Source organism: Grus americana, chromosome Z (assembly GCF_028858705.1).
Source record: "Grus americana isolate bGruAme1 chromosome Z, bGruAme1.mat, whole genome shotgun sequence".
Taxonomy (NCBI): domain Eukaryota; kingdom Metazoa; phylum Chordata; class Aves; order Gruiformes; family Gruidae; genus Grus; species Grus americana.
Window position 1 is genome coordinate 20,431,292 of NC_072891.1, and position 17,803 is coordinate 20,449,094.

General features: G+C 37.5%; 1 protein-coding gene across 1 annotated transcript in view; it reads left to right on the plus strand.

Annotated features, from left to right (window-relative positions):
* DDX4 (DEAD-box helicase 4) overlaps positions 1-14,121 on the plus strand; it is a 30,304-nt gene extending 16,183 nt beyond the window's left edge. Inside the window, exons 10-18 of the mRNA XM_054809648.1 lie at positions 215-367; positions 1,891-2,045; positions 3,631-3,760; positions 4,803-4,969; positions 8,097-8,242; positions 8,985-9,084; positions 10,895-11,165; positions 11,590-11,676; positions 13,766-14,121. Of these exons, the coding sequence (XP_054665623.1) occupies positions 215-367; positions 1,891-2,045; positions 3,631-3,760; positions 4,803-4,969; positions 8,097-8,242; positions 8,985-9,084; positions 10,895-11,165; positions 11,590-11,676; positions 13,766-13,846 (1,290 nt within the window). The 3' untranslated portion in view covers positions 13,847-14,121. The remainder of the gene's footprint in view (positions 1-214; positions 368-1,890; positions 2,046-3,630; positions 3,761-4,802; positions 4,970-8,096; positions 8,243-8,984; positions 9,085-10,894; positions 11,166-11,589; positions 11,677-13,765) is intronic.
* Positions 14,122-17,803: the final 3,682 nt, after the last annotated feature.

Sequence of the window (17,803 nt, forward strand, 5' to 3'; positions counted from 1 at the left end):
TTTCACTGTCCTACACACTACTTAAATGGCATGAGCAAGGAAGAAACTTTTGGGGCTTTTATCTATAGGAACCGTGGCAATCTAGATGACTGGTGAGACTCCCTCAAAAGTTAGTACTTTTTAGCATTTGGATGTCTGTATCCTATGGTAAGCATCTCAGTTCTTAAACTTTCAACTTCTGTGATTGTGTACTGTTGATCTTTTTCTCTTACAGGCTTTTGAAGAAGCTAACCTCTCTCAGACTTTAAACATGAATATTGCTAAAGCTGGATACTCAAAACTTACTCCAGTGCAGAAGTACAGCATTCCTATTATAATGGCAGGACGGGATTTAATGGCATGTGCCCAGACAGGATCAGGAAAAACTGTAAGTATTTTGTGTGGTATTCATACTGCTGGAAGCATGTGACCTTGAACTTTGAGGAAATTAACATTATACTAGATGCTTCACATCTTGTTGTCTAATGATTTGATATGCACTGCAGTGACAGGTGTAGTATTAAGCACAGATATGAATGATGGATAGGTTGTTGCATTTTGGGGCTAAATTTCTTTTTAATTTCAGTGAACTAGTGTCTTAAAACAGCAGGCCAGTCTTCAGGGCTGCAGATACAGATTCAGAAGTATAGGCAGTCATAGAAACTGCTAATGAGAGGAAAAAGCCTCAGCAGTTGAAAGTTGGGGTTTCTTTCTGTGTTGTGTGGGTGTTTGTGTTGGTGATTCTGCCCCTCTGCTCTCATGAGCCCCCACCTGGAGTACTGCATCCAGCTCTGGGGGCCCCAGCACAGGAAAGACATGGAGCTGTTGGAGCCACAAAGACAATGAGAGGGCTGGAGCACCTCTCCTATGAGGACAGGCTGAGGGAGTTGGGATTGTTCAGTCTGGAGAAAAGAAGACTCTGGGGAGATCTAATTGCAGCCTTCCAGTACCTAAAGGGGCCTGTAGGAAATCTGGAGAGGGACTGTTTACAAGGGCATGTAGTGATAGGACAAGGGGTAATGGCCTTAAGCTGAAGGAGGGCAAATTTAGATTAGATATTAGGAAGAAATTCTTTACTGTGAGGGTGGTGAGGCACTGGAACAGGTTGCCCAGAGAGGTTGTGGATGCCCCCTCCCTGGAAGTGTTCAAGACCAGGTTGGATGAGGCTTTGGGCAACCTGGTCTAGTGGAGGGTGTCCCTGCCCATGGAAGGGGGTTGGAACTAGATGATCTTTGAGGTCCCTTCCAACCCAAACCATTCTATGATTTGGATATTAAGTATAGCTTTTTGCTGTTAACCATAGTGTGGAATTCTGGCTCTGTTTTGTGGCTTATTAGTTACTTGTTTTGAGAAAACTCTTCTGTTTGCAGAGGGGGAAACGTCCAAAGCTTATGCTACAAATATTGGGAATGCTTTTGAGACTGCTGTACAGATTCTGTTTTGAGGGTAACTAGTCTTACATGGAAGTAAGGGTTCTGGTACGGCAGTGTTGCAAACTGATCTGTCGTGGTAGTTTGGAGGATGGTGATACGTGGTTACTGTACAAATCTACTGATGATAATGTAAAGCTTGTAAGTAAATGTTAAGGAGAGTTTTTGATCCTGGGGTACATAATTATCAATGTATGTCAGCATGATGTGTGGAACTGCCTGAAGAACCTGGAATTTAGCTAGTCCATGACTATGTTCCTGCATTATTAGACTCTTAAAGTCCAAGGAGATACTTTCATGCTTCTTAAACAAGGAGAAATAAGCTTAAATCTTATTCAAGGTAATCCTTTTGCAGTCTGATTTCCTTGAAGTTGATACTGTGCTGTATAATTCTAGCGTTAAGATTGATATGCAGCTTTTAGTGTGATTGATGAAAGCTTTAAGGATAAACAACATAAATACTGATGCTTTTTTTGTTTAGGCAGCCTTTCTTCTACCAATTGTGGCCCACATGATGAGAGATGGCGTAACTGCCAGTAGCTTTAAAGAGCAGCAGGAGCCAGAATGTATTATTGTCGCCCCAACTAGAGAACTGATAAATCAGATCTTCCTAGAAGCGAGGAAATTTGTGTATGGGTAAGCTTTTACACTGTTGCCTGGTATTGATTATTACTTTGTCTGAATCAGTAGTGCCTAATTTTTTTCATGAATACTTTAAAAAATTTTCTGTGCCAATCAAATGACTAAAACCACTTGAATTTAGATGGTAATACTAGCTAGCAGGTTTATAACTATATGACTAGGGATTTAAACTCCTCATCTTCCTGATGTAGGTGGGAGTGGAGGGAAGAAGCTTACTCTAGCTTGAAGAGAAGATAAGTACTAAACTTTTGTCACATCATATTTACTGATGAGAAAAATGGAATTTCTTAAATGAAGTAATTAAATTTAGCTTCTTTATGTGATTTATACTTGCTTTTATTTTCCTCTTGACAAAAATAGAAGTATATGTTAGGGGATTTTAGTTAACTTCCAGTGATAACTACTAATAACCTTGTACTTCCAAGTGTTTATGGTCTTGGACAGAAATTTCACAGCTCAAGCAAGCTCTCGTCACTGCTTCTTCAAAACAGAACAAAAGGTCTAAATTTGTCATTCAGCCCTTGGATGTTACAGGAGAGTACGTTTGTACTAGTTTGCCAGTGATCTTTCTGCTAAGTGATAGGTTTCATCAGTGCATAAGAAGAGAATTAAACCTGTTGTCTGTAATGGCTTGTTAGCATTAGGAGGTGGAGTGAAGAACATCATCAGTGCAAAATCTGGTGGGCTAAATTAGACTTGTCTTTGCTCATTGGAGCAAACTTACACTTGGAGGCTGTCTCTGCATTTGGGAAGTACCATCACATTTGCATCTCTGCTTACTAAGCATGTTACTAAGAGTAGCTTCTTAATCTCTAAAACTGTTCTAATTGTGTAGCTAGTTGATTAATTATACTTTTTTAAACTAGATACAGATAACTTAACAATAAAATATCTTTGGAATTTAAAAAGTCTTTGTTACAGCTACCCTGCAGTAAAAGCAAGATAACCTACATTTGCAGGGCAGTTAAGAATATCATGGTATGAATCTGTTGCATCTAAAGAATTGCATTCATATTGCTCAGTTCAGATTCATGATATTCTTAAGCTTGTTGCTTTAGTTCACAAACAGGAATATGAAATATGTGTATTAATTGATAGTGGATAAGTGTTGAAATGTAATAAGTCCTGCCTGTTTCTATTCTTGACTAAAGCTTTCTGAAAAGTTCCGGTTAAACCTGGTAAAAATTTACCAGGTTTCTCTGATTCATCGTTGTTGCATATGAAGCTGAATTAGTATCTTCAAGAATAGACAGTTTGAATTTGAGTATGAAGATATTGATTGCATGCATGTAAAAGCCTTAGCAGGAGGTTATAAAGATACGCTTGTAAACTTGCTCTTCAGCTGTGTAAGGTAGTTCTTGCTCGTAGAGGTGGTTTTCTACAGGAGATCTGACATAGCTCTACTTGGTAGATCTAACCAAAAACCTTAGTAGGAAGAACACTAAGTAGTTGGGTGTTTTAATGGGTTTGCAGTCTAATGCAGTCTAATGGTTTATGGTAGATCTGATGATTTTTTATGTATTTTCATGAAATAATACTGTTTGCTTACTTATATAATCAATTTTTTTCTAAATAATAGAACTTGTATAAGGCCTGTTGTGATTTATGGAGGTACACAAACAGGCCATTCAATTCGTCAGGTAATGCAAGGCTGTAACATACTCTGTGCCACTCCAGGAAGGCTTCTGGACATCATTGGAAGAGAGAAGGTAAGGTCTTAAAACTTAATCTGAATTCCCTAAACACCGTTAGCTTTACATGCTGGTTTTCATTCTTCAAATTTGATAGAAACAAAGATAAAGCCATGAAAACCAGTCAGTATGCCTTTGCACAGGTACTTAAACACAAATGAGGTTTCTAAATAACATGAGGTTTTTGAAAGAGTAGTGTGAGTCCAGATGTCTTCGGTCCCTTTCAGCGCCCATTGGAAAATATCAGTCTAAATCAAACTGGCTGCATTGTTCTTGGCAATTAAATTTTATAGTTTAAATATATGCAACACGCTCTCTTGGTTCTTGTGGAAAATTCCATACCAGATTTTCACTTGATGTCGTGTTTGTTTTGCTGTAATAGCTTTTATTTGTCTTGACCTTTGCTAATATTAATTCTTTGAATGTTTTAATACTGATTTAATTCAAAATATAAAAAACTCCAGATGTAATATTGTATTTGAATTTTTATTTTTCCAGCCATTATAAGTTCAAATTGAAATTGCTACATATTATAATGGTGCCTCAGTGGTGTTGCACTGGACAAATGGAGTTTGGAAAAACACTTCTTGGTAATAAACTGGAGATTAGTTTTCTGTGGTTGTCAAGCTTCTAGTCACAATGATAGTCTTGATCAGCAACGGTGAAGTTATAATGTCCTTAATAATGCTTTCTGACATAAATTTTTTCAGAGCAAGTTTTTTGAGAATGCATGGGGGTTATATGAGAGAACCTTTCTAAAACTCAGACATAATTTCAAAATAGTTATGCTGAATAATAGGTGATCTGTAGGCTCCATCTTGGTTTACATTACTGAACCAAGTTCTGAAGCACTTCAGTGTATGCATACTACTAGAATTAGTGCAGGTTAAAAAAAGGTCAAGATGCAAAGAAAACATGATGCACCTAGGCTTTTATTTGTGAATAATTAACTTCTACTAGAAATAAATAAATAAAAGGTACATTTTGACAGTTAGGACATTCTATAAGTATATACTGTCAGCGAACTAATACAGTTTTTCTTTCACTGAAATACTTGCAGATTGGTTTGCACAATGTGAAATATTTGGTGCTAGATGAAGCAGACCGCATGCTTGATATGGGTTTTGGGTTAGATATGAAGAAGCTGATTTCTTATCCAAGCATGCCACCAAAAGACAAACGTCAGACACTAATGTTTAGTGCTACTTTTCCTGAAGAAGTTCAGAGGTAGGTAAAAATGGATACGTGTGTGTATACATATGTATACATATATATATATGTGTGTGTGTGTGTATATATGTGAAGATGTACTTGTATAGAGCTAAATGGCTGAAGAGTTAAGAGCATTCCTTATGTTTAAAAGCTTATATTCTAGAAGATAGTGAAAAACTAGGATGTGAACGTTCCTCGCTGAAGACTTTCTTTTTTTTTTCAGCAACAAAACTCCTAGTAATTTGCATAGATTAACTGCTTAATTTAGGTCGGGACCCCAAAGCAACTTACGAACTTTGTCTGAAGACTTTTAATTTCCTCTTCTGCAGAAGTCCTCATACTGCCTGTGTTTATTTCTTGTCCCTCTTCCACCAGGTCTGTGCAAGCTCAAAAACAGTGATCTAGCTGTTTCACGAGCAGCACTGGTAGCGCTGTGTTTGGCACCAGGACATAATATAACCAGACATCCCAATTACTGCTCAAGTCACCAGCCTTTCTGATATACAATTCTTATTTGCATGCTATTTGTTTTTTGGTAGTTTTAAAGCTTCCACAAATGGATTTGCGGTGTATCTTACAGCTCTACTACTCACTACTCCTAAAGTTCCACTTTCCAGACTCTGAAAGAACAGTCTTCAACAGATAGTAGTGAGGTTGCTGAGCCTGGGAGTAACAGAACAAAACACCCCATTCCCTGTAGGTGGATGGAAATTCAGTATTTCCACTTTTGAAGAGACATGCATCTGAATACTCACTTGTAAATCAGAGGAGTTTCCATTTCAATTTGAGTAATTGACATAATTTTGGTGGCTTTTGTGGTAGGGATGCTGTTGTGACAGTATCACTAAAAAATACTACCATGTTATAGTTTGAGAGCATGTAAACGGATCATAGCTTTGTGATGAAATATGTTGGTTTAAGTGAGTCAAATCCTGACAACTGTCTTCTGGCCTTTCAGGCTTTCTGAAGATTGTCTTTCAGGTAGGGAGAAAACATCTTCAGTAGTTGACTGTCCTGAATGAAAGAGAGGAATGGGCTGCTTTCTCCCATTCTATCAGTTAATATTGACAGCTGTTGGGGAGATGAATTGCCTTTCTTCTAAGTAAAGTTAAATTCACTTTAAACTCAGTCTTAAGTTGCCTGTTGTGGCTTTGGTTCCTCAGTCAAGACTTTGTTCACAGAGTGTTTTGTATTCAAAGAAGGTCTTGTAGTGAACTAACAGCGGCTTGTTTCTGCAGCTGTGGATCGAGTATTTAAATGATACTGTACATAAGTGTGGTTCATGTTCATTCCATGTGTTTACTGTTTGTGCAAGAATGTGGTCTCGCTTTGCACTGCATCCTGGGAAAAGATCAGTTGTGTCTCCCCTTAAGATGCATGGTGTGCTCTGATTGGCTTAGGTTTTGAGGTTGAGAGGACTCTTGATCCCTTGATCTCTAGATCTGTTGTCTTTATTGTCTTCTGTTATTTTTTATTATCTATTGTCTTTTGGCTAATGCTCTTGCTATGTGTTTTTGCTTTGTACTGAGGGATGAGTAAAGAGTACTGTAACTACCAGCATCTGAAAGGACAAGATCTCTTCAACTGTGCATGATGTTTACTGTCTGCTTCTGTTTAATGAAAAAAAACCCCTAACACTCCAGACCTACCTTTCTAGTGTCAGTCTTGCAGGACTTCCAAGTGCTTGTAGAAGGATTCAGAAACCTGAGTGCTTGGATCGTGGTTTGGAAGTGAATAATAACATTCTTGTAACCTTTTGAAACTGGAATGCCTAAAGGTGATAATCTCATTTTAGAGAATGAAAACTCTTCTTGTCTGGAGTCAGTTTCTTCCTGGATTTACTGCCTTTCTGATTCTGGAGTCAGGAAAGCTAATGTTTTCCCATACTCTGCTGTCAAAATAACTTTGGACAGTATACTACTTTGGTAGTATAGGACAACGTGCTTTCTTTGGCCCTGCTGGGTTCAGACTCTCCTGCACTTGTATTCAGTGAGTGTTATCAGATTTAATTTTAACATACCGTTTGGTTGTGTACCTGAATTTGGATCTCTGCTGTTACATACACCTTTGGTCTGATCACCAGAGCTCTTCCTTTGTACATGAATTGAGAGAACCACGCACTTCCTTCCTGGCTTGTGAACTTCATTTGAGCATTTGGGGCATCATATTTTCCATTAAAAGGTCTTTTCTTTCTTCTCTCCCATCCTGTTTTTTGTTTCCTATTCTGTTTACAGAGAGTTTAAACTTGTCCTTTACTTCTAATTTAGAACTACGTTTCTCAGATCTTAAACCAGTCAGATCTTAAGACCAAACACATGTAAGTCACTAGTAACTTGTTTATTTGCTATGAAAAACACCTTTTCAGTGGCAACTACACCTATAAATCAGGTAGGAGATTCAAGTCCTTAAGGCAGTCCTTTAACATTTTAAAGACTTTCCTCTTTGTCAGAAATTTGTTCTAAAACTTGAGATTGTCTGTTTTCAGTTAACTTGTTGACCATCTGAATTTTACTGCAGTGGAAGCTGCGTTGTGTCACTGGGCATGAAGCACACTTCTGTATTGAGAAATGAGTACAGTTTAGTAAAACTCTTAAGTGTTACAGGGCGTTCCAAGTAATTGCCTATTTTGGCAAGTTTGACTTCTCAGATGAGATTACCTATGTAAGGCATGACTGAAGAGGAACACTGTCTGTGCAACACTTGACTTTTGCCTATGACAACTGATAAATAAACGCCATGGAATGGCATGTGTGTTTTTAAGCTGTGCTTTTGTTGAACAGTCAAAAAGGATGATAGTGGCTCTTGGAATCCTGTTTTGAATTCTGCCCTGTGTGGGATTCTTCCCTGTTCCTCCAGCTCATGATGAAATAGCACCCCATGAACAGTTCTGTGAGCGTACGTGTCAGTAACCCATTTTATTACAAGCATGTATGTGTAACTCTTTCTGAGTTGGCTAGATAATGCAGTGTTTGTACTATGAAAAGCTGCAGGGATGTAATCATTCTGTGCATCTTATTGATCAGGGGGTTTTGTACAGTATTTGTTGTGATGGTTGCTTACACATAAATGAAGTCACTTGATCTTAAAGCAAAAATAAGCTACCAAATAGACTTAATGTTACTCAATTTTGTTTGTTTTGAAGGCTGGCTGGCGAATTTTTGAAAACTCATTATTTATTTGTTGTTGTTGGACATGTGGGTGGAGCTTGCAGCGATGTTCAGCAAAATATTCTTCAAGTTCCTCAGTATTCCAAGAGGGATAAACTGATAGAAATTCTACAAAGCATAGGTAACTTTCCTTATTGCTAATTGTTTCCCAGGGAATACAAAATTTCTTGTGTTTAAACTTGTGCTCTTGCTATTGACCAGGTCATGATTCCATTCTATTTTGTGTGTTACATGCTTTACAAGACTATTGATTGAAACTTGACGCAGACCTTGGAGTTCTGTGTTTTCAGGCATATCTGTGTTAGGGGTATTTGTCAAGGTCTCATCTCTCTTGAGTACTAGCAGACAAGCTTCACAGATGTTGAGGTTTTTTTAATATAGTCAGTTACAATACCTTAGCATCTGGGGGTATTGTCTCCAGATTACAGGTGTCTTAAACTTCTTATGGGATCATTTGGGCCTGTATTTTGTTAAGGGCTGTGATTCTTCCATTTTTGTCTGAAAGGAGTTTGGAATTAAGAAATGGCCTGTGTACCTTGCTGTTCAGTGCTCAGAATGGTGTGCCACTTTTAGCCACATGCTGTAGAAAGGGAGTGAATACCTGTCAGAGAACAGCATTCGTTTCTTCCTTTTATTGAGAAGAAAAATACAGTGCATTTGTCTTCACCTGGGTTTCTGTGTTGATCTAGAAACTGATGGATTGAATTTAATTAGTTCAACACAGGCAAGAAATTACAATCATACCTTCAAGACTTTATTCCAAACCTGTTCTTATTTAGTTGTTTATATAAGTAACTGCAACTGTGAATAGTGAAAATGTATCGTTTCAAACTGCATAGGATCTGAACTCTTTTTTAACATAGGTCATGAACGAACCATGGTGTTTGTGGACAAAAAGAAAAAAGCAGACTACATTGCAGCCTTTCTTTGTCAAGAAAAAATATCAGCCACTAGCATCCATGGGTAAGTATCATTTTAAAGTGAAAGTCAGGTAATATTAAGTGGAAGTCACTTAATACTATATCTTATGAGAAGCTTTTATTGAGATTTCATGTTTGGCCATATCTTTTTGACTTAGCTTGCCTTGTTTCGGATGGCCCTGTAATCCTCAGCAGCTCCGCCCCATTGAGAATGTAGTGTTTCCAAAGGCCAGTTATCACAGCATTTGCTGAGTATACATCTCTCTGGTTGACCACACTTGAAACACTGTATATGAACTGGAGAATCTTATGTCTACTGCTTTAAAAAAAAAAAAAAAAGTAGTTCAGTAGAATCAGCTGTTGTTTATATGCAGTTTTTGTCATCATTTGTGTGATCAGAACCAGACCTTTTGGTGTTAATGGTGAGATAATGTTCTAAATTCAGGTGGCAGTTGTGGACCTTCTGCTTCGTCTTACAGGCTTCCTCAAAGTGACGAGCTAAATTGACTCATGTACCATACAGATTTGTGATGTCATTTCTGCTGCCTTGATGTGTTCAGGGACATAGCATTTACATGGAGAATTTGTGTTTGTAGTCTACTCATTACTGTTGCGTATTTGAAAAATTCTAGGAACAAGGTGAAAAAGTTGCTAATTCCAGGTTTAAAGCTATCTAAAAGATGGTCTGTCTTTCACATAACAAGCTGGAATGTAGTTCTGTGGTGTTTGTTAGAATGCCAAAATGTAGGACAACAAACTAAATCTTAAGATTCCCAGTGAACTGAAGCACAACAAAAATGTAATTTTGGAATATTTTTCATCTTGTAACAGGAGGAAGGGACTTGAATTCTTGCCTATTAAAGGGTCTTTTGGACAGTGTTCTGACAGATGTCAGAATATTAAGGTTGTACATGGGTTAAAATGATCTTAGTACACAGATAGAAGACACTGATGTGTATCCTGTGCCCTGTCAGTTTTACAGGTGTGTGAAGGGCCATTTTGAGAAGATCTGGCCTTCTCTTCTTGGCTAACCTGAATTGCTATCCCACATTGTCTTGCGTGGGAGGAGGTTCTTCACATATTTCTGGGAATTAAGATATACTTACAAAGAGAATAACTGGTTCCATGGAAGCTGCTGAACTATCATGAATGTTAGTGATTTCTGATTCACTTAAGTTTTTCAAGTTGAAGTTAGTTAGGATAGTTGCTCTTCTGTGGAATAGTGGTCATACCAGATTTCACTAAATGTCCCGTGTTAGATTCAAGAGAGCACAGTTCTGAGCTTTCTAATTGGTTCTCTAATTTGGGCAGCAAAGAACATGAGTTAAACTCTGATCTACTGGATAACCTGTAAATATTCTTTAAAAATGCAAACCCCAGAGCAAATCTACTTTTCTTCTCATGATGATTATAAAAAAAAGGCAAGTTCTGTACTGTTGGCTGTTTCTAGTATATCTGAAAAATGGCCTATGCAGGAGTCCACCTAGACTTCATCTTTACTATTCTGGCTCCTTGCTACAAAGCAGTAAGAAAAGCACTTCTAACTGTCATGAAGAAATAGTTAAACAAGTGGATCTTCTTAGGGAGACAGTGAGTTCAATACATGATTATCTCCGGTTCTTTAAAAAAACCCCCACCACTAATTTCTCTAGAGCCTTAGGTTAAAATAGTTGCTGTGTCTTAATCAGTTAAAAATTCATGAAACCTAAACTGATAGTGTGTGGGTTGTTGGTTTTGATTTGTTTTCCCCACCCCCCTCCCCGAGTACTACTTCTGTCCATGAATCATGACCTTTTAACTTGTATCTTAAATAATACTGCAGATACCCATTTTAACCATTACTTTCTTTGTAGAGATAGAGAACAGAGAGAGAGAGAAGTAGCTCTTCAGGATTTTCGTTCTGGAAAATGTCCGGTTCTTGTGGCAACTTCAGTGGCAGCACGAGGTCTGGATATTGAAAATGTTCAACATGTTATTAATTTTGATCTGCCTTCCACCATTGAAGAATATGTACACCGAATTGGACGAACTGGTCGTTGTGGAAATACAGGCAAAGCAGTTTGCTTCTTTGATAACAGTACAGATAGCCATCTTGCACAATCTCTAGTTAAAGTGCTTTCAGATGTAAGTTTCAAATCTTAGTGCTTAACTTTTTCTGTACTTTAGGATTTCATTTTACTGCACTGATATGCTGGTTTTGGCTGGGATAGAGTTAATTTTTTCATAGTAGCTAGTATGGGGCTGTGTTTTGGATTTTTGCTGGAAACAGTGTTCATAATGCAGAGATGTCTTTGTTACTGCTGAGCAGTGCTTACACAGAGTCAAGGCTTTTTCTGTTTCTCAAACCACCCCAACAGTGAATTGATTCTCTTTCCCGTCCCACTGGGGAGGCGGGGGAGTGAGTGAGCAGCTGCGTGGAGCTTAGTTGCCAGCGGGGGTTAAACCATGACAACTGAGCAACTATTATTTTTTTGATAGAGTTATGGAACTCTTAATATGAATTGATAAAGCAGTCAAAGTCTCTAAATTCATTTTTCTAATTATGTAGGCCCAGCAGGAAGTTCCTGTTTGGTTGGAGGAAATTGCTTTTGGTTTTCAAGGAGAAAGAGTCTTTACATCAGTTAATACCCAAAAGGTAAGTCTGGAAATGAACTGTAAGTCTTGGCCTTTAGAACTTTGTCACAGTATAAAAGTGTGTCTAGCAATATGCATCCAGAGTAATGCCACTGAAACTGTTGACTGTCACTGTGTCCTGTATCTTAGTTGTGCATCTTCAAAATGCTCAGTATTTCTGAAACTAATTTTGGACAGCGTGGTTGACTTGGACTCTTACAGTGTGGCCTTACTAGCTCCATTAGTCGATTAGCATCAAGAATTACTCTGTGGAAGAAAAGGCGTATGCAGACATACGCAAAGGATGTAGTTCCAGAAGTTTCTCTAGTGCATGTGCAGGGTAGGAGCAAATAGTTCCTAGTTACACAGTCACTGCTTGTTATGAATTGCTCAGTCAAGTAACTCATTTGACTAAACTTCAACTAATTACAGCTAGATAAATGCCCCAATCTGATTCATGTCAAAATCGTTCTTAATGTCTGTGATGAGGAGGAGCCTTCTGGTGTTGCTGATACCAGATGTTAAAGTAGAGCTTGAGTAAATGAAATGGCATAGGTGCTATAGCTCTCAAATCACTCTGCAGTCACTAGTTTAGGATTTAAATTCTATGCCTACTTCTGCTTTGAATGGTTTTGTTGTTTGGTTTTTTTTTTTTCAACCAATGTTTAATACTTCTTGCTTTTATTTACTTGGATTTTAATGGCCTTCGTCAAAAGCCTTTCTTTGATGTTTTGCTTGTGTAAGAACTTTATCACATCTCAGTTGCATTCCACATGTTAATGCTCTCTTAGACACCACAAGAGAAATAATTATTCTGACTCCTTACAAATGTCTGAAGCTCGATTTCAAGCTCCGGCCTTCCTTTAATTAATTATTTTTTTCCATATCATAATTAGTGAAAGTATTGTGTGTTTTGGGTGTATTTACCTGCCTGACCAGTTCCCTAATCAGATCTGAATCTTTTCTCTTTGGATCTTCATGGGATCTCAGTTACGTACTTAAACTTCTGCTTCCTTCTCATGCTTGTAGCCTCTTTATTCTGTATGCTTGTTCAAGGACACACTTTTAATTTGTATAGGTTGCTTTTAAAGGTGGATCTTGTGAACCGTCGAGTCTAGATTGCTTCCAAATACACATCTCCAGCCTTTGTGGAGTGTCTCCCAGCATTTAGTGATATCTGTCATTTCTAGGTCCCAATCTGTCTTTCATGTCCTTTATGACCTCTCAGTTACCAAATCTAACTCTGACTCTTTGTCCACATACTTGTGAATAGAGTAGTTTCAGGGAAAATTGTGTCTGTTTGCCTTGGGAGTGCTGCCCTATTAATCACATACATGCAGTGCACCAGCTCTCGAATTGGAGATCATCAGATTCTGATTCCTTTCTTATGAGATCTTCTGATGCCAGTGATTCTGATAGAAACTGAGCATTTGTAATCATCCCTCTTTTCTTCTTCGAAATTAACTATTAAAACTGTTTTTTGCTGTCTTACTACTACTGAAAGAGAGGCTCGTATCATCTAGTGTTCAATAAGGATTCTGATGACCTTTCTCCTGGGGAAGAAAGGTAACATCTTACTTGTGTTCTACAATATTTACTTTCCCTTTCAAAAGGAATATACGAAAGGGCCGCTTGATAATCAGATGCTGACTTTGAAAGAGGAATCTGTTGGAGGCTTTTATCTGATTATTTTGGGACAATCTTATAGGTAACTGGGTTTCATCCTTTTTCCAAAGGAAAAGGATTTTGCTGACAAAGTAATGCAGATAGTCATTCTTAAATAAACAGAGAAGGAAGTTTTTCCCCAAAGTTACGTGAACTGATTTCTGTTGAGTAAGAGAAGTTGTTGGGATTTGAACTTTGGGAAGGATTATTCCCACACCTGATAAAATCTGAGGTTGATTAGAGTGCATTAATTTCAGACTAGGGTCTAAAAACTGTATGTATAGAAGTCTAATGATGAAAGAGCTTCTGTATTTATTTAAAAACCATGATGTTCAAATTACATTGAGACATGCATGCTGAAAGTTAAAATTGTTTCGTAGTGACTTTTATTGTTAAATGATTGAAAGTGTTAATGATTCTAAGCTAGTACCTGTTCTGTTTCCTAGAACTATGGAGGCAGAGGCAACGTGAACCCAGGAGGAATGAAGATGTCATATTCTGCAAATGCATTTGAGTCATGGGATTAAAACTACTTTAGTACCAAACTAAATTTTATTCTGTTGTGCTTTAAGTGAACTGTTGCCTTTAATGTTCCTTACTGTTGAGCTTATGGAACACTTAATGTTTGAGTAGCTCGTATCATATCCTAAAGCTTGCAGCAATGTTTATGTACTCTGTTGTGATGAACACAGTGATAATTATCACTTAATGTAGGAAGACAAAAAATTTTTTAGGAAACACTTCGGGTATTAAGTGTTAAAACTTTTGGTGTTTGATGCTTGGTAACTAGTATGCTGCTGTAAAAAGGCGGGGGCTTTGCAGTTGGAAAATAGTAGATCCGTTGAGCTACTTTGTTACCAAAATTTTGCATGGGAACATAGTCTTACAAGGACCTAGTTTGGGAAAGAGCTTTATGTAAAGGGCTCATCTAAACTTGATGTTTGTTCCTTTCTGTAGCAGGTTAGTTATAAAATTTGAACCTAGTGATGAGATGACTTAATCTTAAGGATCTATTAAAACATCTTGTAAACAGTTATTTAATAAAAGCTTGAGGAGTGTATATTGATGGTTGCTTCTACATCAGATATATAAAAAAAACCAAGTCATTGCAGTTTCGTGAACTGATGTTATTTTGATATGCATGGAAAATATGCATCTCCATATGGAACTAAAGGTTAGTGACTACATCCACAACTTAGTTGAAATACATGTTTTTACAGAGCTGTCTTTAGAGAAGGATGGAGCCCTGTGTTGCTTCTAGTATAATGTTTTTGCCTTTGACAGACATAAGTACTCTTCTGTTACCTCTTGTGGAAAAATTCACTTTAGAACAAGCTTGGTGGCTCATGTACAAAAGCGTTTCCCAGATCTGTAGAAGCTATGGAGGGTAAGCAGCCATTAACAGTTCAAGGAGATTTCCTTAAAGTTGCCTCAAAGAAATTGGGGGGGGGGTGTTTATATTTATTTACCAGTGCAGTGTGCTACAAAGATGCATATTGTTGTGTTCTAAAAGAAAATGGCAAAGTACTTATAATCTTAATTTGTAATGTCTTGCACAGCTGAACAAGCTTACAAGCTTCTGTCATGTTCTTTGGTATTTACTGATAATATACTGAGCGCTATTTCTTGTACAGCCTTCCCACTTAAAACATGGAAATAATACTTTCAAGCTCTGCTTACGAGACTGAAGGTTTAATGCCCAAGTTTGTGAGAATCAGTACTGACTTGGGCAGTACTATTGGAATCTGTTATTGTGGAAAAGCAGGCTGTTGTTCTTTATATTTTGTATGAATATCTTTTCAAAAGTATCTGTTGAAATATCTATTTACAGAAATACTTTTATTTTTGTAGACTATACTTTGTATTTCTGTAGTTTTACTGCTACGTAATATGCAAAAAAGTAAGTCTTAATTGTGTACTTGGAAGTGTGTTGAGGGGATAGTATAGCTAAATTGCAACTCATAAGCCGTGGATGTATTTAAGCTTGAAATCTATAATTCAGAGTACAATACCCTGAGCAGCATGACTCCGTTTCGTGACAAGTCTTTTTAGGGATTTTTGCATCCATTATGAATTTCAGGTAAGAAATTAAGAGTGTTTTTGGTTGCTATCCATAACAAACGCAAGTGAACTGTAATTTTTGGAGGAGGCTGTATAGTTGATGAAACATTCCCTTTCTGTGAAAAGAAACCAAAGGAAATAGTCATGGGCCACTTGTAACCTAGAATAAACCTATGAAGGGAACTCAGCTTAGCCTTATTTAAAGGACCCCTTATGTCACTTAGATTTTTACTTTGCCTCCCATTTTATGCCTTTTGAGTGGGGGAGGGGGGAGGGCAGCAGAGGGAGTTCTTTAACTGTCAGAAGAGCTGTTCTGGTCCTGTTGTTCTTTATCACTTGCACTGAAAGCTAAGAAAAAAATGGTGCTGTTCTAGCTTAGAGCTACTGTTACTGTAGTACTATGTCACATTTTGCTGCTGGGAACTTAAGTGCTCAAATTACTCAGCATCTTCCTTTAGAAGTACTGCATGAAAAAACTAAGCATAGTGGAATTTAATCTTTAGAGGTGTTGAAGGTACAGCTTGTCATACCTGACTAAAGGTCATAACGTGGTGGGTGGACATTAAAGCTGCAGCAATCCCAGGCTTCCATTTTATTTGTAGCTTGGAAAGTAATGATTCGAATAGCTTTTTTAGTACCTACTACCTTATAAAATACAACATCTCAAATTACTCCTATAAGAATTAAGAGTGTGTGTATACAGGATGTTTATCAAACTTATGGGCTTTCCTTAAATATTTTGAGAAAAGAGTATTCACCTTTGTGTAATTTGGGGTGGGTGGAAAGAGGGTTGATAATCTGATTTTCTGAATAAACCTTTATCTAGTTAAAGGTAAAACTGAAAAGTGAGTATGTGCGCACACTTGCAGTATCTTTTCAACACACGTTTGATTTACTGTTTCACTACTCTGTTCCTTGTAGATACTTTTTGCATCTTGTCTCTGCATGCACGGGACTTGCTTGATTTATTTCCTCATGTTTTCAGGTAAAAAGAGTTTGCACAGAACTTCTGCTTGAACTTGTCTGCATGAGGTCCTGAAGTTATGGTGTATCTCTGTTTTGCAAGTTAGTGGCAGTACGCACTGAACCACATTCTTTATTTTTCTTCTACTTCAGCTAGGTCGGGTATTGAATTTGTCAAAAATATTAACTAAAATATTTAAGACAAAAAAGCAAGGACATGACCAATGTCACAATAGGCAGTGCATTAAATAGTGCATGCATAAATCTGGAACCCATGGTAAAATCTCTTTGGAATATTTGGTGGCACCATGTTTGCAAACAATTGGCTTGAAGTTCCCTTTTACAACAGTCCATAAATAACCTTAGAACATAGTACTCTTCAACACACACCATATTAGTCTGCGCAAGGTGGACTTTTTTATATTTCCTTTACATGGAAATGTTTATTTCTTACCTGTGCATTCTACAACTTCAGTCTGGTTTTTTTCTGCATGTTCAGAACTGCCCCTTTCCTAAGGGAATAAAACTGGCCATTTCTTTCATTTAAATGAAAAGGTGGTAGGAGTTCCCACAAGCAGATGTTTTAATACTGTTAACTGATTTCCTTCTACATCATGAAACTATAAAAACCAACCCAACAAAATACCCCACCACAAACTCACAAAAAACCCAAAAAACCCTGTCCCTAGAATGGGCATGAGATAATTTTAAGAGGAAAACAAGTCAGATTTACAGCATTTTCTGAGAGGGTGAGAAATTGAAGAAGTCTGATGTCAGATAATTTTGTCTGATCAGAAGTACAGAATGCTCATTAAAAAGGGAGTGAGGGGGAATTAGGATTAAGGAAAACGGAAAACTTCAAGAATATTCGCAGAAACTACAGTTCCTTCTTGAATATTCAGTTTTGGTTTAAGCCTCTTGTGACTGACTCTTCAAATGCGTATTTAATCTGCAGGAAAATAATTCAATCTTACTCTCAGCTGGAGGAAAACACTGGCAAACAAGGGAAGCTGGGGTGGGGAATGAACTGCACTGCCAGCTGCCTCTGTTACTTTTATTCCTGCACTCAGGTAATTTTATATTTATATGGAGAACATGTTGAAAGTCTTACTGGGAAATACTGTGTTCATACCTTCTTCACTCAAGAGTTCTGTTGTCCTCCAGGTGGCAGTCATGGTAAGTGTTCGTAAAAGATTTCACTGAACTGATTGAAACCTGAAATATACGTGCTTGTAATTCCTTTTAGATGCTTCTGCTGTCTACAGTCGTGCTAACCTCATGGGCTTGAATGTTTGTATTTACCTCCATGTTTATATTAAAAAGCACTGTATTGGTGCATAGTTCAAGATTAAGCTGGGGGTTCTTGACAAGCTAGTGTTGTAAAATGCCATCAAGCCTTTTTTCCTTCAACAATACTTTGAAAGCTGCATTTTCTTACTTCTGTCACATTGCAATAGTCA